The sequence below is a fragment of the Aethalodelphis obliquidens genome, unplaced genomic scaffold, assembly GCF_003676395.1.
Source record: "Aethalodelphis obliquidens isolate GAN/ISIS:26980383/991018 unplaced genomic scaffold, ASM367639v1 scaffold22, whole genome shotgun sequence".
NCBI classification, from domain to species: Eukaryota; Metazoa; Chordata; class Mammalia; order Artiodactyla; family Delphinidae; genus Aethalodelphis; species Aethalodelphis obliquidens.
Window position 1 is genome coordinate 24,950,717 of NW_020837966.1, and position 22,170 is coordinate 24,972,886.

Below are 22,170 nucleotides of genomic sequence, written 5' to 3' on the forward strand. Positions count from 1 at the left end.
AAGGGAATTTATTGATGGCCAGAGTGAGCAGCAAGGCCACTTAAGGAAACAAGAGCCAGGCCTGTACAATATAAGGTGGGATGCCCTATATTTTGCTCCCCCATGGGGTGTAAACAGCAAACCCTTCCCATAACCTGTTCAGGGCTTTACAACCACACATAGGGAGGAATGTTCACGAGGAGGGAGAAACTCCCTTATAAGATGAACTTCCAAACCACAATTAGAAGGACAGTGAGGGGGGACTTCCCTGGTGGCGCAGTGGTTAAGAATGCGCCTGCCAATGCAGGGGACACGGGTTCGAGCCCTGGTCCGGGAAGATCCCACATGCCGCGGAGCAACTAAGCCCGTGCACCACAACTACTGAGCCCGCGCGCCTAGAGCCCGTGCTCTGCAACAAGGGAAGCCACCACAATGAGAAGCCCGTGCACCGCAACCGAGAGCAGTCCCTGCTTGCCACAGCCAGAGGAAAAAAAAAAAAAGACACTGAGGAAGTCTGCCCCCATAAGAGATAGTTGGCAAATACGACAAAGAGAAGAATTCACACTCTCAAAAGTGGCAATAATGGAGCAATCTCAAAAGGACTTTTAACTAAGTAGTGTAGATTTCTCAAGGATGACCTTACCTACCCCATCCTTCCCTGCTTCCTACCTGACTCCCTGACAGAATGGATTTCTAAGAAGTAAGTCAGAGAAAAAGAACAAACCGGAAGCTATGCTCTTGTTTTGTTTTGATAGCTGCTCTCAAATGTAGAGCCAAATGACCTAGCAGAGAAGAATAATTAGAATAGTAATCAATTTTATTCTATTTAAAAATGAATTATTCTCTACAAGCTTAATTAATATTAAGTAATGCCTTGTTTTTGGCCTTAAATCTCTGTTGTTTATTTATTATTTATTTTTTTTATTGGAGTAAAATGGCTTTACAGCATTGTGTTAGTTTCTGCTGTACAATGAAGTGAATCAGCTATATGTATACCTATATCCCCTCCTTCTTGGACCTCCCTCCCACTCCCCCCATCCCACCCATCTAGGTGGTCACAGAGCACTGAGCTGAGCTCCCTGTGCTATACAGCAGGTTCGCACTAGCTATCTGTTTTACACATAGTAGTGTATTTATGTCAAACCTAATCTCCCAGTTTGTCGCACCCTCCCCTCCCCACACTGTGTCCACATGTCTGTTCTCTTCATCTACATCTCTATTCCTGCCCTACAAATAGGTTCATCTGTACCATTTTTGTAGATTCCACATATATGCATTAATATAGGGTATTTGTTTTTCTCTTTCTGGCTTACTTCACTCTGTATGACATACTCCAGGTTCATCCACATCTCTACACATGACCCAATTTCATTCCTTTTTATGGCTGAGTAATATTCCATTGTAAATACATACCACATCTTCTTTATCCATTCATCTATCGTTGGACAATTTAAGTTTAAATTTTATTCTATTTAATAATGAATTATTCTCCAAAAGCTTAATTAATTTTAAGTAATGCCTTAGGTATTTTATAAATGTATTGACTTAAATTTTCACCCAGGTGTGAAATGCGGAACTCAGAGTGTTTCAATTTTAGTAAAGTGATACATTCTCTATATTCATTCTGCAGTGGAATTGTGGAGTCCTAATCCCTGGACTGCCAGGGAAGTCCCAGGAAAGCTCTTTTTTAAAGTAGAATGTCATCTAGTATATGTAGAAGAAATGATGGAGATTTGCCGTTTTGCAACATTGGAGAGGTGGTTGCTTCAGGCAGGAGTCTTCAGTGGATCCTAAGGCTGGGAGGTGGAGGTTCGATGAGCATCAAAATATTGGTGTAATTTTGGAATACCTCCCCACAAGATGCTAATCAGTTGCAAGGGGGAAAATGCTAAATACAAAGTAGAGAAGCCAGGCAGACGCCAGCATGACCCATGATTAGAGTTATCATGGTCATTGGTCAGTGTTGAGATGAGTTCACATCACATCACACAGCTCCTGATTTGACACACTTTGAAGGTACCACACAGCGTTTCAGTGTTGTTCCTGCTGAGAATACAGACCTAAATCAGGTCATGAGGAAACATCCGATGAATCCAGGTTGAGAGTCATCCCACAAGATGTAAGGTCTGTTCTCTTTAAAGCTGTCAAGGATTTGAAAGATAGGGAAAGACTGAAGAAATGTTCTAACTTGAAGGAGTCTAAAGAAGCATGACAATTAATTGCAACATTTATTCCTGGGTAAGGTCCTGGACCAAAAGATAAAGACACATTACTGAGAAAGTTAGCAAATTTTGAATGGGACCTGAATTGCATAGTGATGATGTGCCAGGGTTGATTTCCTTATTCGGAGGATTTTGTGCTGGTTATTAAGAAAGTGTTCTTGTTTGGTGAAATACACACTGGAATGTTTAAGGGTAGCATGTCTACCCATTAGATAGCATGTCTGTAGTTGCTCTCAAAAGGTTCAGAAAAAGACTAATGATAATAAGTAAATATAAATTATAGATAATACCATATATATATTACATATCTTTATTATATATAAGAAAGAACAGGAAATAAGCAAATGCAATAAAATATTAACAGTGGAGGGGTCTGTGCGAAGGTGAGTTCTTTGTACTTTTCTGGCTACTTTTCTATAAGTTTGAAATTGTTTCGAAATAAATTATTTTTTAAATAAATTACTTTTCAAATGAATTATTTTCTAAAAGCAAGAAAAAATTCTAAATGTGGCCTTGGAGGCAAAAATCAGCAATGAGCACAGACAAAGGGTCAGAGTTTGCACAGTGATTGAGCCCTTAGATAGCTACTTTTTTCTGTTCAGTAGCCAATTTAAGTCAGGATAAATAATAGGAAATACAGCACAACAGCTTCCCAATGTACAGCATGTCAAGGTTCAAGTCCCTACTTTGGTTAGTCACCAACACTACCATTCATGGGTCATCACCCAATTAATCTTTAACCGACTCTCATGAGTAGGGACAGAGCTAGGCACGGGGGATTTATAAAAGTGTAAGATGTGGTCCCCGACCCCCAGGAACGTGATTACAAGGAAGAAACGGGATATATGTCAGTGCTATTCCACAACAGTGCTCAAGCTTAATGTTGAAGAAATAGAACAGACAGTTAACGCTGACAAGCTTTACACAAGGAAAGGATCACCCGTGAGGAGAGTGGTCAGGAAAGCATTGGGAAAGCGGTTTGGATTCATACACTCTCAGGAGAAATGACAGGCTTCATCTACCCTGGCTGGCTTTCAGTGTCTCCTGACACACCCTCTCTGATGGAGCCCACCCCCACTTGAATACTTCTAGAAATAGTGATGCATGTTCTCCTGAGGCAGCCCATTTTCCTGTTGATAAGATCAGATTATTTGGAAAGTTCTCTTTTATGTAGAGCCAAACTGTGCCTCTTTGTAGGTACTGTTGCTTTCTACTTTGGGACAACACAAAATAAGCTCAATTCATCTTCTGCCTATAAACCCTTCACATATTTGCAGACCAGTCTCATGTCTCCTCTCATTTCTCTTACTCCTGTCAAACATTTTCATTTTTTTTAACTGTTACAGATTTATTAGCTCCTTCACTAACCTAGGTGGACTAATCTGTCAGTGAATCCAAAGGATGTTCCTAGTAAGCTGTGGTCTCATTAATGAAGAATATAATGGGATTTTTACCTCTCTAAGATGGAATACCACATGCTATTAAAAGCAGCCTAAGATTGCATTAGCTTTCTTTGGCAGCAGCATGGGCCATGTTGAGACTGGAATGCTCAAGTGTTTTCCATGTGAACTGCCAACCCAGTTTTTCCCCCAGCCTGAACCTATGTAGTTGATTTTATAAGTGTAGCTTTTTGCTTTACCCCTACTAGATCTCATCCTAAAATAAAGAATTGGTCCAGCTTGAAATCACTGGGAATTTTGAGTCTCATCTCATGGGTAGGACATCCCTTTTTTATGTGTGTTTTATGCAAAATCGATGAAAAATAGTACATCCAGCACTGGTTTTGTTTTTATTAAAAAAAAATATGACCAACCAGAGAGCTTAAATTCTTCCCTAGAGATTCTCCCTCCAGGTTGATTGTGATCATTAATCAACTGTCTTTGTTGTGGCCTTTAACGACTATTAAAAATAGTTCTCTATCCAATCCCCCTTGGTGTCATTTGAGGTGAGTTGACTGTCAGCTCTTTCACTAACTCTTGTTTTTGAAGGATCCCATTTTTTAAAGTTTCCCTACAAAATTTAATGTAAAAAAGAAGACACAACCTGACTGTGAGGCATCATCAAAACCATTACAGTTAAGAAATTCACTAACAAAAGGAGAGGTATACCTCCCATGAATGAAGATGACCAAAACACACATTTTAAACACTTTCCTTGATAGGCACCAAGTGAATAGCTTGGCACTGTGAGGGAAAGGTAAAGAAATTATAAATTGAAACAGAAGGGTTGATGTAATAAAAGGCAAGCAACATCAAAATGGAATTCTTATCCCATAAACTACAGGCACTTGTTGTTACAGATAACAAAAGCCTGAAATCAGAAAGCTTTTCTTCCAACAGTGAAAGTCAGAATATAATATGACTTGAGTAATATGTTACAACTTATACATCTAATTGTTTTTTTTTTTCCTGCTCCTCAGAATTGATCAATGTTAACATCTTGGAATATGTGCAGCCAGATATCTTTTAAGAAAAATAATTGTTTTTATAAAAGTATACATGTTGTCCTTAAGCAATTTGAACAAAGCAGAAAACACAAAAATGAAAATTAAACATTAAATTTTAGCTAAAATTAATAGGAAAAGAAAGTACAGTGAACATAAAGTGTTTCTTCAATATGAGATAATTTTCTTTAAAAAAAAAACTCTAAATTTAAGAGATTACAAAAAACATTAAGATGTTAGAGTCCACATTTTTATTACATGCTTTAAATGTATGTGAGGTTTTTTTTAACATTTTTTTATTGAAGTATAGTTGATTTACAATGTTGTACCAGTCTCTGCTGTACAGCAAATTGACTCAGTTATACACATATATACATTTTTGAATATTCTTTTCCATTATGGTTTATCCCAGGAGATTAGTTATAGTGTCCTGTGCTATACGGTAGGACCTTGTTGTTTATCCATTCTAAATGTAATAGTTTGCATCTACCACCCCCAAACTCCCACTCCATCCCTCTCCCTCCCCACTGCCCCTTTGCAACCACAAGTCTGTTCTCTATGTCCGTGATTCTGTTTCTGTTTTGTAGATAGGTTCATTTGTGCCATATTTTAGATTCCACATATAAGTGATATCATGTGGTATTTGTCTTTCTCTTTCTGACTTACTTCATGTAGTATGATATATACACCACACCTTCTTTATCCACTCATGTCGATAGAGTGGAAATCGTGCTGCTATGAATATAGGGGTGCATGTATCCTTCTGAATTATAGTTTTGTCCGTGTATATGCCCAGGAGTAAGATTGTTGGATCATATGGTATTTCTAGTTTCCCGAGGAACCTGCATACTGCTCTCCACAGTGGCTGCATCAATATACATTCCCACCAACAGTGTAGGAGGGTTCCCTTTTCTCCACACCCTCTCCAGCATTTATTGTTTCTAGATTTTTTTAATGATGGCCATTCTGACTGTTGTGAGGTGATACCTTATTGTAGTTTTGATTTGCATTTCTCTAATAATTAGTGACGCTGAGCATCTTTTCATGTGCCTCTGGCCATCTGTGTGTCTTCTTTGGAGAAATGTCTGTTAAGGTCTTATGCCCATTTTTCAATCAGGTTGTTTGTTTTTCTGTTGTTGAGTTGTATGAGCTATTTGTATATTTTGGAGATTAAGCCCTTGTTGGTCACATCACTTGCAAATATTTTCTCCCATTCTGTAGGTTTTTTCATTTTTTGTGGGGTTTTTTTTGTTGTTTGCTTTGTTTTGTTTTTGTTTTGTTTTTTATGGTTTCCTTTGCTGTGGAAAAGCTTATAAGTTTGACTAGGTCCCATTTGTTTATTTTTGTTTCTATTGCCTTGGGAGACTGACCTAAGAAAACATTGGTACAATTTATGTCAGAGAATGTTTTGCCTACGCTCTCTTCTAGGAGTTTTATGGTGTCATGTCTTATGTTTAAGTCTTTAAGCCATTTTGAGTTTATTTTTGTGCATGGTGTGAGGGTGTGTTCTAACTTCATTGATGTACATGCAGTTGTTCAACTCTTCCAGCACCACTTGTGGAAGAGACTGTCTTTATCCCATTTTATAGTCTTGCCTCCTTTGTCAAAGATTAATCGACCGTAGGTGTGTGGGTTTATTTCTGGGCTCTCTATTCTGTTCCATTGATCTATATGTCTGTTTTTATACCAATACCACACTGTTTTGATTACTGTAGCTTTGTAGTATTGTCTGAAGTCTGAGAGAGTTATGCCTCCTGCTTTATTTTTTTCCTCAGGATTGCTTTGGCAATTCTGGGTCTTTTATGGTTCCATATATATTTTTGGATTACTTGTTCTAGTTCTGTGCAGAATGTCATGGGTAATTTGATAGGGATCACATTAAATCTGTAGATTCCTTTGGGTAGTATTGCCATTTTAACAAAATTAATTCTTCCAATCCAAAAGCATGGGATATCTTTCCATTTCTTTGAATCCTCTTTAATTTCCTTCATTAATGTTTTATAGTTCTCAGCATATAAGTCTTTCACCTCCTTGGTCAGGTTTATTCTTAGGCATTTTTTTGATATGATTTTAAAAGGTATTGTTTTTTACATTCCCTTTCTGATATTTCATTGTTAATGTAAGAAATTATGCATCTAGTAGTTGACCTAATCATTAACAGAGTGCTTAATAATTAAATCTCCCTTCCATGGTTGTTTTGACCTTTAGAACAAAGCATAGTTTACTTTCTGACCTCTTGATATTATAGAAAACACTATAAAGCATAAAAGAATTTTTTTTACTCTAGGAAGGTTAAGCACTTGGTAAATATATATATATATATATATATATATATATATATATATATATATATACACATACATATATTTATATTTATATTTTGAGCATCAATCCTCTGGAGTTCTAAATTTATCATTCTCTGTGGGATGAACCAACCACAAGCTAGAAAGTTTAGGAGTGTTGTTGCTCCTATTTATTGTTGCTATTTAATTACATCCAAACCCAGACATCAATTCACATCTTGAGTTCTAATTGCTTTTGAGAGGTCTGTGCACAGAACAATAGCTGGAGTGACTCTTCAGAACAGAAGTTGTAAATATAGGTTCTTCCTGATCTTAATGAATTAAAACCAAAGGAGGGGAGACAGTTTTGTTTTGAAGAAGCCATCTGTTTATTTGTGTACAGTGTTTGTATTCAAATTTCAAGAAATTCATCAAGTATAAAGCATCAGAATTCATAACACAGAAAACAGGAGTACTGAACAAGCATACAATTTGAGAAAACCAAGTAGCTAATGAGGTTTTGAACCTCTTTAGTTTAATCTTCTCTAGTGCCAAGGAGAACTCTCTGGTGTGTACAGCGCTTGTCTTCCTTTGCATTGATTCTTGGTACTTCAGGGCTCAAAATGTGAATTGGTGACAAGTGCTAAGGTAATGAATTAGCAGCTGTCAGCTCAGCAACTGCGCCAGCATAATCCTTGACTTACAGCACTTCTCTGGTCCTTGGTTAACAGGCAACTGAGTTCACCAGTAATAAAATCTGTCCCAGATATAGCTACACGTGCATAAACGGATGAACATTTATTTAGGAAACAAATGTCAATTAAAAATGTCAGCCAGGGGCTTCCCTGGTGGCGCAGTGGTTGAGAGTCCGCCTGCCGATGCAGGGGACACAGGTTCGTGCCCCGGTCCGGGAGGATCCCACATGCCGCGGAGTGGCTAGGCCTGTGAGCCATGGCCACTGAGCCTGAGCGTCCGGAGCCTGTGCTCCGCAACGGGAGAGGCCACAACAGTGAGAGGCCCGCGTACCGCAAAAAAAAAAAAAAAATGTCAGCCAGAATTGTATATGACTCTAGGCTTTAGGGTAGGTGCCAACTGCAAGACATTTTTAAGGACCTGAACCTGGACATTTGACTCTGCACTCATCAGTGTGATGTGTAAGCTTATAGCTAGAGCCAGCATTTTAGGCATAAAATCATCACTTCTTTTTACCTGTCTAAGGCAGTAACTTGATTACTCTTGCAGTGAAGCCCTCTGAAACCATCTTCACCCCATGGCCTTCTTTGACTTTCTTCTGCATTTACATATCCTCAGCTGACTACACGTAATTAAGAGTGCAAATTGCTATATTATGCCCTTAGCCTTGTTGCATGGATGATTTGTGAATGGATATCATGTTTTCAGCTAAATGAAGGGAGTCAGCGTAGCACAATAGATAATTCCTCAACCACCCTTAGGTATCAGTTTCCCTCATCTGTTAAATAGCCGGTAATACTACGTATTTGTTGAGAATAAATGAAACAATCCTTGTCAAGCGTGTAACATGGTATCTAGAATGTGAGGGGCTCGATTAGTTTTTACAAATAAGTTTTTTCTATCTTTCTTGGTAGTAGGGCACTGTTATCCTTATAACACCTAATGAGTGCTTGGTAGATAGATCAACAAATGAATGAAGGTACATTAAAATGAAAATCTAAATTGTGAAATCAGTGGACAGCTATTTAAAATAGAATAAGGTGACATCTTGCCAAATACAAACCACAGACATATATCATTTTGTCCAGGAATTATATGTTCCAATCTTCATTTTATAGGTGAAAATTTAAATTAAAAAATGATAAATGACATGTTAAGTCAAATGGAGCTATTCCTAGATTTTCTGCTTAGCATTATACTAAGGTGATTTGCTCTCAACTCCTTCGCTCATTTAAAAAAATCTCAGTCTGTATCTTTTCCTGTGGGTCAGTTAACCAATGGAGTATATTTTGATTATGTGACTTGCAAAAAGCCTCAGGTTTTGAAACAAACACTTTTGTCTCCCATTACCTCTTAGCTAGGAGTACCTGTTTTTCACTTCTCATTTCATGGACATCATTCGTTCAGCAGTGACTAAAAGCACACCAGTCCACGCATCATGAGCTTTACCTACTTTCAGAAAACAGCAAAGTATGTCCCTCCACTAGATTATAATCTATTTATGGACACAGACTTTCCTTTTTTAACAACCTGAGATGTTTGCTTTCCACAGTTGGATAAAAGGGTGGAAAAACTGTTTTAAATACTCTCTTTAAAGAGGAAATTTTAGTGGGTGGGTTGTTGGAAAAAAAGACCAATCAAAAGTCTCCTGTGAGACTCCATTACAAAATTCTCAGCTGAGATTTTAATCTAAGAGCTACATTCAGTAAATGTTTATGTGCCACACAGCATGTGAGACACAATCCTGTGAATGTTGAAGGGGATTAACCATTGTTTTTATATTGTTTTTGTTTGCTTTTGATTTGTCTTCTTTATTATGGTTTGTTTGGTTGGTTTTGTTTGACTTGGTTTAGTACAGAGAAATTTCTGGAATATGGCTGAATTCATAATTTTATTCCTTAGGCACTTACATGACCTTTTTATTTAACTCAAATTGCTTTTCACCATTTTATTCTCTGACACCATTTATGAAAGCCAATTTCAGTGAGAAATAAGAGACTACCTATGTGTGAATGTAGTTTTAGAGTTTATAAACTATCTTGGCTAAGCAAGTCCTTTCTGTTCCCAATTAAAACTGTAATGTAAAGGGTGAATTTAAAAATGAATTAGTAGTCCTTATGTTAAAGAAGTAATATGTGGGGCTTCCCTGGTGGCGCAGTGGTTGAGAGTCCGCTTGCCGATGCAGGGGACCACGGGTTCGTGTCCCGGTCCGGGAAGATCCCACATGCCGCGGAGCGGCTGGGCCCGTGAGCCACGGCCGTTGAGCCTGCGCGTCCGGAGCCTGTTGCTCCGCAGCGGGAGAGGCCACAACAGTGAGAGGCCCGCGTGCCGCAAAAAGAAAAAAGTAATATATGAGTAAAGTCAGACAGAGAAAGACAAATATTATTATATCATTGATATGTGGAATCTAAAAAAATGATACAAATGAACTTATTTACAAAGCAGAAAGACTCACAGACATAGAAAACAATCTTATGGTTACCGAAGGGGAAGGCGGGAGCTACGTTAGGAGTTTGGGAGGAACTGATACACACTACTGTGTATATAAAATAAACAAGGACCTACTGTATAGCACAGGGAACTATATTCCATATCTTGTAATAACCTATAGTGGAAAAGAATCTGGAAAAGAATGTATGTATATGTATAACTGAATCACTTTGCTGTACAGCAGAAACTAACACAACATTGTAAATCAACTATTGTTCAATAAAAAAGTTATATATACATATAATTTTGTCAGTGATGTTCATCACAGCACTATTTATAATTATAATAAAATTTGCTAAAATGTTTACTAGTTTCAAAGTGATTGAAACTATTAACAGCATATTATGCAGATTATAAAAATATGTGGATAAAGATATAAGCCTATATTAAGTAGAGAAAAAAGGTAAATCACATGTGTAGCATGTTTACAATAATGCAAAACAAGACAACTGAAAAATTATGAATCCAAAAGACAGGAGGAAATTATACTAAAATGAAAATAGGGGTTTTATCTGGACAGTCGGAAACTAAGTAGGATTTTGTTTTGTTTTGTTTTGGTCCCTCCTTTCAAATGCCCTGAATTTTCTAAATTCCCTATACTAAACATGTATCACTTTTATAATAGAAAAAAACCCCAACAAACTTCAAATTAACATGGATTTTCCTGTTTGCACTCAGCTGTAGTATTGCTTTCTAGTGAAACTGGGGAGATCTAAAAACCTTTTTGAAGAGATAATTTCAGAGCAGTCTGCCAGCAGTAGGCCCTTCCATAAGTGTCTTAAGAGAGCTAACCCCAGTGCTCCCCAGCTGAGTTCTGCTGCTCTGTGAAGGTTCACATAATAAGTGTTTTCATCTTTTCATATTAAAAATGACCTCCTGGCCCGACTCTGAGCTTCCCAGATGACTAAGGTTTGCCGGGCACAGACTAAGACAAAATAAAGCAAAACTCCTTAGTATTTCATCCTGCACTTGGATTCTGCGTTTTTTTTCCACACCAGCTCACAGGCTTTGTTGTTTTGCTTTGTTTTCACTCTCCAGATCCAACAAGGGTAATGGTACCCCCTTCCAGTATGGATGTCACTGTTGGAGAAAGTATCGTTCTGCCATGCCAGGTAACCCACGATCACTCGCTAAACATCGTGTTTACTTGGTCATTTAATGGACACCTGATAGACTTTGACAAAGACGGGGACCACTTTGAAAGAGTCGGAGGGGTAAGTATTAATATCAAACTATCCCCAGGAAATGCAGTCAGCAACTAAAGGTCTCAAAACTGACTCACATGAGTCGTTTAGACTAACTTTTGTTCAAACACCTTATTTCCAAAAACTCTTGGTTAATATCTGCTCCTTTTTGAGTGATGATTGCAGCCCTGCTCATTGAGCCACCTATAGGCCATGCCTTTTCTTAATCCTCATAATCCTTAACTCTATAGGTTAGTTATTCATTACTGTGTATGAATGAGAAAACTGAGGCTAATGGGAGCTATGTGGCTTACCTGGCCCTCACTGCTATTAAGTTGCAGAAATCAGCTTCAAACTTCAAATCCCAAGTTCTCTGCCCCATACTGTACCATATGCCATTGAACCTGATGAAGAAAATAGCTTAAGGACAGTTTACTGAGATGCTTTTAGGCTGCTGTTTAAACACCCTTTGGCTCTTGTAGAAGACTTATCATTGTGAGGTTAGGGCTCTCTTTCTTGAATCTGAAAGTCTGATCAGATTATTTAATATCTCCAGATAATTTGAATTCTAATCATTGAATTTTCAAAATGCCTTACTTTCCATAAAATACACATAGCATCATTGAACTCTTACACCAAGAAGAGGTTAACTCTGGAAACAGTTTGAATCTATCACAATCATTCTCAAAAATAATTTTTCTGCCCTTGGGACTTCCCTGAAGGTCCAGTGGTTAAGACTTTACCATCTAATGCAGGGGGTGCAGGTTCAATCCCTGATCGGGAAGCTAAGATCCCACATGCTTCACGGCCAAAAAAACCAAAACATAAAAAAAAACAGCAGCAATATTGTAACAAATTCAATAAAGACTTTAAAAATGGTCCACACCAAAAAAATCTTTAAAAAAAAATTGTTCTGCCCTAACATAGCCCTACTCTCCTATTAGCAATGAAGATTCGGGGGATGGGGGGATAAATTGGGAGATTGGGATTGACATATACACACTACTATACATAAAGTAGATAACTGATAAGGACCTATTGAATAGCACAGGGAACTCTACTCAATACTCTGTAATGACCTGTATGGGAAGAGAATCTGAAAAAGAGTGGATATATGTATGTATAACTGATTCACTTTGCTGTACACCTGAAACTAACACAACATTGTAAATCAACTGTAGTCCAATAAAAATTTAAAAAAAAAACAGGTTCATTCTGGCTGCTATTATCATGGAGGAGTCCAATCAAAGACAGCAGAATATAAGCATGAGTCTGTGTTGAAAAGCCCTCCCATCCCTCATGCTCCCACAGGAATCGGATTTACTCACCTCATCTTAGCCCCATCCGTTATGTTGGGAATAAACGGGCTAAGGCTTACAGATTATCTGTATGATATGTGGAGGGCCTATGTTCCTCTCAAAGATAATGCTATTCCTCTATTTACATTCTCGCTGCCTTTGTCGAACAGTACCTCTCCACTGAATTACAGAACACCAAAAATGATTTGAGTAACTATTTTCTCAACTCTCCCAAGGATCATATACAACTGGTACCATTTTAGATGCATGAGACAGAAGTTAATTCGTTACATCAGTGGATGACTCGAGTCATTAGTAATTCTCTCTTGGAATCCTGGTTGAGGAAGGCTGGATGAAATTGCCATTATTAACCATTCTGAACCACTTTGATACGGTTCAGCCTAATAACTTTGCCCGAGTGAGAGTGATATTAACTACTTCACAAAGGCATTGAGGATGTTAAATACCTTCAGGTCTAGAAAACTATATAGCCCAATGCCTACCACAAAAGAAGTATGTGAGAAACATTAACGGTTGTATTCATTGAAGGAGGGTAACATTAATTCTAGTAACATGAGCATATATACTGAGAAAACCTTCATAGATTAAGCAGAATATTTGTTTTCAGACTAAAATAAATGTCTTGGGCATAAGAGATAATAAAAAATAAAAATATTATCTCTCAGAATGGCACGGGCACCAACCAATCAGAACAGATGCTTGGGCAATCAAAATAGATGTCCTGCCAATCAGACAGGTATGCACTTCATGCTGGACGGGCTGCACATCAGCCAGGGCTGAGGCACAGATGGAGATACCCGTGATGGAGTCAAGCACTAGTGACCGCCTTTTGTCGAGACCTCTGTCCATGGAATCACTCTCATTAGCCTTGTGTATGGGAAGTGTTTGTCTCTTTTGTGATACCAGTACTAGCACCAATCAACCATTGCTAAGAAGTAACTGCAAAATGTGGGACAGCGCTACAAATTGTGAGAGCTAAGTGTATTAGCCACCAGGATCATAAGTGTCTATAGGGTTAGCGCTAGATAACAGAAGAGGTAAGGAAGCAATTCTGAAGTCAAGCCCATTTCTCAGTTTCTGCTTCCTGTGTCAGTGTGGTACAGACGATGCTTGGGAGAGCCGACCTATTGCAGTGTTCGGAAGAGTTATTATTTCATTGTCCTCTGAGCAGCTCTGAGTGTTGGGTCAGGAACAGAGCAGACAACAGTGCTGCTTTGTTCTCTTTGGTAGGAACATAAATGTAGATCTCAGTAAACAGTTTGGTCTGTATGACTTTGAAGGGAAAGAGAAAGTTACTGGGGTCTGCTTCTGTGAGACTCATACCTCAATCCCGAGTTTATTTTTCTTGTTGTTTCACTTTTACGTTAAAAACACAAATGTGGTCAAAATCTGCAAATAAGGAGAGCACACTCCAAACCACACAGTCATCAAATTCTGTTAATGGATTGCTGTGCTCTGAAATCTGCTGGCTACAACTGGTTTCTTTGACCTTCAAGCCCTTGTTGAATAAAACAAATTATTGAGATAGTGTAACCATTTCCTTTAAACCACTATGCCTTCCCACTTTCCCTGCACATACCCCCTTGTGAGGCATATTTTTTGTTTAAGCCTCTGTTCAAAGTCCTAGCGCATGAAATGTCTTAGGTAAAGTAGTATTAATAATCATGATGATGATGATAACTTATATTTGCAAAGTGCCTAATCATTTATCAAGCATTTTCCTATATATCAGCTCTTTAATCCTCACAGAATCTCTGTGAAATATGGTAGCAATTACCCTATTTTACTAGCAATTATAAGACTTGATTAGTAAATAGTAGAATCTGGATGAGAACCCAAGTGTTATAAATGAAATATAGATTTCAGGTTTAAAAAAGAAATTCACAGATCTCCTTGAATTAGATTTAATGTCTTTGACATAATTGTTTCACAAGGAAAACTGATCGTAGCCGTCCGTAATACTAGTTTAAATTTACCCTGTGTGTCACAGTTTTCAGGATTTCACATACACGTACAATCTCATTTGATTCTCACAAGCTAACACGGTAGGCAATGCATCCTTCTTTCACAGGTCAATAAACTAAGGCCCAGAGACATTAAGAGACTCACAGGAAGTCACACAGCAGGGATCAGCCCCAGACAACTAAGTCCCAAAACTTAAGCTCTCTCTTGACGATATGCTTTTGCCTTTCTTCTAATCCTGTTTACAACTCTTGGCAGTTCTGTGTCTTTCATTGCCGTGGGTAAATATGTAGTATGCTGCACTGAAACCAAGGAGGAAAACTAAGTACACATTTAGAATGAGAATAAGATCTTTCCAGCTGATAGGACAGCAGTCTGGTAACGAGTAGGGACTGGAGCCTGAAACTCTGTGGGCTCACATTCTGGTTCTGCCACTGATCAGCTAAGTGACTCTAGGAAAGACGAATAACCTCTTTGTGCTTGAGCTTCTTCATCTGTAAAGGAGGGATAATAAAAGTACCTACCTCACAGGACATGTCAGTATTTGGTGTAATATATGCCTGCCAGATATTAAGTACCATTAAATATTATCCAATATTATTGTCATTTAGAAGCATAACAAGAGGGCCAAAATAACCTATGTTATCTTGTCATCCATCAAGGTTTAGAAATAAGAATAGCTTCCTGACTCTGAACCCTTGGGTGTTCGCTTGCTCAAGCAGTTGTTCTCCAAGTGTTTGATGAACAGAGCTCTGAAACCGAACTCCAAGGTGTAGCAGTGTTCTTCAGTTAAAATGCCAGCTTTGTGATGGCCTGTGGAGGCATCTCCTCACAATTATTAAAAGTCCCGTGTTGGTGAATGATGTAGAAATATTTCTAGGGCACATAGACATCCGTACCGGGATGTAATTAGTCCTATTCATCTGCTGATCAAACATACATTTGGCATTGGAAAACAAATTAGCACTGTTCCACAGTAGGTGATGCAAGATTTCCTTGGAGAGTCTGGTCCTCATAATTCATTAATTCAAACCTGGGAGCAGTCAGAATGATGCCTATAAGACAGGGTTGTGCAGTAAAATACAGATGCTTCCAAATGTGGGCTTGCCTCCCCTTTCCAAATCAAGAGTTCCCAAGTACTGCAGTGCCAGCGAAGGCTGTAGGCTGAGGGCATATCTGAAGAAACCCACAGGACTAGGTCAGCAGCTGCTTTATTACGTAAGTTTCAGTGCTTCCAGCGTGGATGGCAAACTGCTCCAGAGACACAGAGAAGCCAGACACCTGAGGTCTTGTCCTAGGTGTGTTCTGAAGATGTTGCTGTTGTTATCTCTCAGGCAGGCTCACATATTTTTAATAGGCCATGGTTTGCATCACTAATGTTTCCATCAGCCAGTGTAAAATAAATCCATTAGTCACAGTGTCCTTCATGTGATAATGATATTTAGAGCTCATTAAAAAGTAATTGTGGCCACTTTCCCCTACTTTATCAGCAGGATTCAGCTGGTGATTTGATGATCCGGAACATCCAGCTGAAGCATGCTGGGAAATACGTCTGCATGGTCCAGACAAGTGTAGACAAGCTGTCTGCCGCTGCTGACCTGATTGTGAGAGGTATGGGAATTTTGGGTTTTGTTCTTAAAATATATTTGCGATATCTGCTCCAGCACAGAGTTCTAAAAACCTCAGTGGTTTAGAATTACAGGGGAAAAGACGATAGAAGGTAAACATTGTAAACAGTGGTTAAGAGTCTACAGAAGTTTTGTGTGCAGCTATTTCTCGTAGAGGATCAGAAAGTGCAGAGCAAATTCAGTTACTCTGTACTGAAAATAACTCCTGTAAATGCTCCCAGTACTCTGATTTATAGTGTTGGAGTTCAACACCAGAATAACTAGAACAGAATAACTTTAGATTAGGAAAAGCAAATAGCTTAAAGAAGGATGAAACTGTGCCTTTTGCTGTTTCATCTGGGCTCAACCAAATTACAGTAAGTCCCCTACATACGAACCTTCAAGATGCAAACTTTCAAAGATGCACACTTGGGTTCCATCAACGTCAGGCGTGAGTGAAACTGCAGCTTGCCCTCCATCTTCTGTTGTTGACAATCTTTCAACTCTACCATCTCCCACTTCCTCTCCTTCCTGCAGTCAGTAACTCTTCTTGCGTGTTGACTTGATGCCAGCCCCTGTATGCCAGCTGTTATACTGTACTACTGTACTTTTCAAGGTACTGTACTGTAAGATTAAAAATGTTTTCTTTATTTTTTATGTTTGTTTTTTATGTATTATTTGTGTGAAAAGTATTGTAAACCTATTACAGTACAGTACTATATAGCTGACTGTGTTAGTTGGGTACCTAGGCTAACTTTGTTGGACTTAGGAACAAATTGGACTTACGAACTCGCTCTCAGAATGGAACTCATTCGCATGTAGGGGACTTACTGTAGTGAGTTAGGTCACTGATGTAACAGTGGCTTAAGTAAAATCATCGCCAGTTTTTCCCATTTTTTTCCCCCTAAAGTTAATAGTTCTGTCCAGTTTCTAAAATATGGCTTTAGAAGGAAAGAGTTCCTGCCTGGGATATAGTCAATACGCAGGAAGTTGATGTCAAAACTGACATTGGTGAGATTCTCTTGCATGTGACAGACATGGTCTAACTTCATCCAAACGGCTGTGAATGACTTGACTGAGCCTCAACAAACCAATGTTTAAAGGAAGAGTAAGTGGACTTTTAAGAACTATTTTTTTAATTAAAGTTCAAGTCTTTGTGAACCAGTGTACATGCCAGAATCAAAGTGATGCATGCTCAGGGGTTTGCTAAAGTTAAATGTAAAGCCAAATCAGAACATCCAAATAATCTCTTAGCCAGCGTCTCCTTCATTCGAACCCTAACTATTGGTGTTTAGGAATCTTTGGCCAGCAGAATTTTGAGTGCAAGCAAATACAGGAGGTGTCACATTTGGAGGCAGGATGAATCTGAGTACACAGAGAATAAGATATTATTGGAAGCCACAAAAAGTGTTGCTATGTCCTGTGGGCATAACATGAGGGGGGAGGTGTGTGGAAGTTAGCAACTCAAACTGATTGTCAAGAGAGAATAAGAAAAATAGCTTTTCCATCAGATCTGCTTTGGTTCCCCTCTAAATCGCCTTAAAAACCTTTCTATAATGGAAGGAATAAGGGCCAGAGAAGAGAAAACTTCCAACCTGGGTAGAGCTACCCACAGTATAACCTACGGGACCGGGTTTATTTCCATTTTAAAATACACCAGAGCTGGTCTGCTCTCCCACTGGGGACCAAAAGAATTCTGTTGTTGAAAATGTATCCTCTATTTCATTAGGATAATGTTCAGATCAGCAGTTTAAACGCCAATAAATTAGACTAATAAATATTTAAATTAGTAATAGTTGAATTTCTTAAATGATATTGTATACTTCATTTCACAGAAAATAACATGAAATACCAAGAGGAATTTGCAAATGCGGTCTAAGAGAACATCTAGCCTGATCAGTTAATAAAGCCAGTAAATTAATATGCCATTTTAAACCATCATCTTTTGTTTTACCTCCTCCTAGCTCTGCCCTTTCAGCTTTTCTGCGTGTTGCAGAGGCAAGGCTGGTATGCATTGCACTGACATGTAAGAGATTTTTGTGTCTGAAACTAGTAAAGCTTTGAGTCTTGTCTCTGGCTTCCTTGATTCTCTGATACCTACTTTATTTAATCTAGAGCACTCGAACAGCAGCTAGAAAGGCCACCCTTCCCTGAGAAAGAAACAGGGATGCAGGTGTAACACCTGCATTCCCTCTGCTGTTGCCTGTGACACAAACTGTTTGAGCCCCAGACCATGTGACCACTTTGCTCAGAGGATAAACATTTGCTCATTTTGTCATTTTGAAAGAGAGACCCAACTTCCCCAAAACAAAGGTGGTAAACATTCTGCAGGGTGTAGCATATCTACACTTGGGTGGGGCTGGTAGCAGGGACATAACAAACAGCAAACTGCGCTGTGAAAGTACCATCTTACCCCCCATGGCCAACTTCATGCCACCCCTTCATGTCCTTCTTCCTAGTTGCCAACAGTGGGCTCAGATCTTCCTCTATCAATTTAATTCACTGAGGAATGTGCAGAGGAACACTTTTCTCCTTGTGGTACTTTGATTCTAAAGGCCATGGAAGGAGCATCTATTTTAAGAAAGGATGGGAATGCTAGGATGAGAAAGCTGGTGAGAAAAAAAAAAAAAAGATTATATTGTCTTCTGGACTTTTCTCTGATTAATAAGAGTCCTGAAGACCAGAGGTTACCTCAGTTCTATCTAGTGGCATTAGACTGACATGCTGAAATGTCACTATGGAAAATTAATCAGTGCCAGCATACCGACTTGCAGACCTTTCATTCAGGAGTAGGAGGGAGAAGATAAATTTAGTCTCATCTGTGGGTCTATAAGAAATGATTTTTAAAAAAGGAAAGAGAAATTTAGGGCATCACTTAAAGGGTGCGGAAGTGAGTCCCAGAACAAAGTGTTACTTCCAGAAATTGCCATTAACTTCTCAGCACTCTGTGAAAGGTCTCTTTCTTCCCTGCCCCTGCGCCGTGGCCCCGTAGTATTTTGGAAGAACATGTGATTGCTGTCCCGGGCCTCAGCACATCCCTCCCAGGAAGATCTCCTTCCTCCTGTCTAATGGACACAAGCTGTGTCGTTATGTGTTCCTCACACTCACCTTCTCTGCCCGGGTGGTCACTTGTTAGAAATGCCTTTAACCGCCTGCTAAGAGCGTTTCATGTTGGAATCAAGGACAGCTTTGAGTCTTTGCTCTGGCTCTGCTGTTATTTTGTGTTTGCTTACCAACCACTTTCCAGCCCTCCGTTTCTTTATGATTTAAAAGCCTTCATTTAAAACTGATTTCCGCTCGTTTCAATGGTCTAAGTACAATGGCAGAAACAATGCACATCCAGAGCAGAAGGAGGAAAATACAGGTGTGAAACTTACAGAAACTGCCAATGTGGTCCTTCAACTCTCAACCCGATTTTGAAATCGCTTTGAAGAAGGCACAGTCTTGGGACTCGTGCACACAGGCCACTTTCACAGCAGTTCCCTGGCACGCAAGTGTGTGTTGGCATTTTACGTGGACATTCCAATGCAGCTGGAATGTACAGAGCAGCACTGAGACCCCCAGAGTTCTAAAGTCACCTTCGCTCACATCATCAGGGGTAGAAATGACCATTTCCAGAAGGCTCCAATCTTCACTTACCCAGATAACAGTGTCCAACCCGTAGTAGGAACTTGTAATATATGATGGATGGATTAATGAATTTGGGCCCTGGTGGTACCACAATATTCTCTCTTGACATCTAGAACAAATATCCTATTGTAATTCTTTGTATACCTACTGGTTTTTCCTATTATATTGTGAAGCCATGGAAGGAAGGGGCCAGGCCACGTCTCACTCATCTCTGTAGTTTCAGAGCCTAGAAGAAAGCCAGGCTCCTAATAGCTATTCAAAAAGTAATTGACAAGCGATGAATCTGTGGGTGGATGAATCAACAGTTGAATAGGTCAGCGCCCCATTCAACAAAGTGGTCACATCCTTGGACATTTGAACACTCTGCTCAACTTCTGAGGGTCTTGCTCTTTCTCAGGTCCTCCAGGCCCCCCAGAGGCTGTGGCCATAGATGAAATTACAGACACCACTGCTCAGCTCTCCTGGAGACCCGGGCCTGACAACCACAGCCCCATCACCATGTATGTCATTCAAGCCAGGACTCCGTTCTCCGTGGGCTGGCAAGCAGTTAATACAGGTACCATGTTGGATGCCTGGTGCTGGTGTCTCACCGGGGCTTCTGAAACTCAGCAGAATGGACACAGCTCTGTGGCAGAAGCCGAGAGGCGTCTAGGTTCTCATTCAGACACAGCTACAGATGAGACATTATGGCAGTGTTTCCTATACCTCAACCAGTATACTATTTGATATTTTTCTTTCTACTGATTCATATTTGTTTGTTTGTTAATTTGTTCTAAGCAATAAGTCTGCAATGATAGTAGGTCTGTTGTGTTATATTTTTGACACACATTTTAAAATACATTAGCTATAAAAATAAAAAGCATCATCTATCTGTGCATTGCCTAAAATCGTATGTGTACCACTAGTGGGGCACTTTGAAAAGCAGTGGATTATGTTACTGTTTAATCACAGTCTTTGTAAAGTTTGTACACAGCTTTCAAGAAACCCGTATCTAAGGGCTGCGTGGAGCCTCTTGACTTCCTGCCCATTTTTTTAGATGGATATATTTGGGCATGAAGAGGCATGAGATTTTGTAAAATTAAAGAATACATGTGTTGGCCGTACCATCCCTGCTGCTGTCTACACCTCCAAATTGACTCGTTTTGTTATTTTATTTAGGTTTCGTTTGAGGAAAATATGGACAAACAAGTAGTTATTGCAAGCAAGTTACACACTCTTCTGGTCTTTCCATGTTAGCTTATCTAACCTCTGAAATGGGTTTCTGTGTTTCCAGCTGAATCATTGACTTTCTTCTGAGTCACAGGAGTGTTTTAGGAAGGAAGGAAAGGAAAAATCTGGAAGTTACGGAGATAAGAATTCTAGTCCTGACTTTGCTGATCAGCAGCTTTCTATACATCTTCATATTCCTCTTCTGTTAAATGGGAAGAATAAGAATTGTTATGACCCCATACAGAAATGATTGTGATACTTAAAAAAAGATAAATTGCTGAATAAATAGAATGAAGGACAGGAGTGGGATGAAGATGCTGATTCTCATGACGATAATAACGATGGTTTACAAAAGAAAACAGCTGGAATTGGTTAAGCCCTTACTATATGCCGTATGTTCTGCTAAGTGCTTTTCTTGAGTGTTCTCAACTGCACTGTGAATAGATATTGTTATTAGCCTTATTTTATGGTGAGGAAACCAAGGCATGGAAAGGTGAAGCAACTTGCCCAAGGTCGTTTGGCTACTGAGTGTGGAGTTAGGGCTAGAATCCAGGTTGTCTGACGCCAGAACCCACTTTCTTCAACTTTGGAGGGAAGGACTCTAAAAGTGTGGCCCCAAGGAGGCTAGAAGCCACTGAAGCCTAGTCACAGGGCCCTCAGCTTTGTCACAGGGGACGTCCCTCTGAGTCTCCTGGGCCCATTGGGAAATCTTCATAGCAATTAATTCAAAACCCAAAAGGTTGTGCAGTGAGCATAGAAGCCAAGTCCAGAGCTCCATGGCTTGTGGCATCAAGCAGGGGGCCCTGTCCTCTGTGAAGGGAGGCCTTCCCCAAATCCTGCTGGATGAACACTATCAAATTCTGCCTCTCTGACTCTCTTTCTGTTCTTCATGGGCCGTTCCGTTTATGTTTACAGATTCTTTCTTTTGGTATGCTAACACAGTTCATTAACAGTAGTTGTGAGGATTTATAACATTATTACTCCATTGTTATAATAAGTTACAGAGCTTGAGCCATGCAGTCAGACAAAGGTGCAAATCCAGTATGACCTTGGGCGAGTCACTTGACCTTTATGTGGTACATTTTCCTCATCTATAAAAATGAAGAGAATAATTTCACCTTACTCATAGGATAGTTGGAAGGATTAAACA

General features: G+C 39.3%; 1 protein-coding gene across 1 annotated transcript in view; it reads left to right on the forward strand.

Moving 5' to 3' along the window:
- Positions 1 to 22,170, forward strand: part of CNTN4 (contactin 4) — a 496,981-nt gene that overhangs the window by 455,233 nt on the left and 19,578 nt on the right. The window contains exons 12-14 of the mRNA XM_027121429.1: positions 11,148 to 11,323; positions 16,065 to 16,185; positions 20,209 to 20,367. Of these exons, the coding sequence (XP_026977230.1) occupies positions 11,148 to 11,323; positions 16,065 to 16,185; positions 20,209 to 20,367 (456 nt within the window). The remainder of the gene's footprint in view (positions 1 to 11,147; positions 11,324 to 16,064; positions 16,186 to 20,208; positions 20,368 to 22,170) is intronic.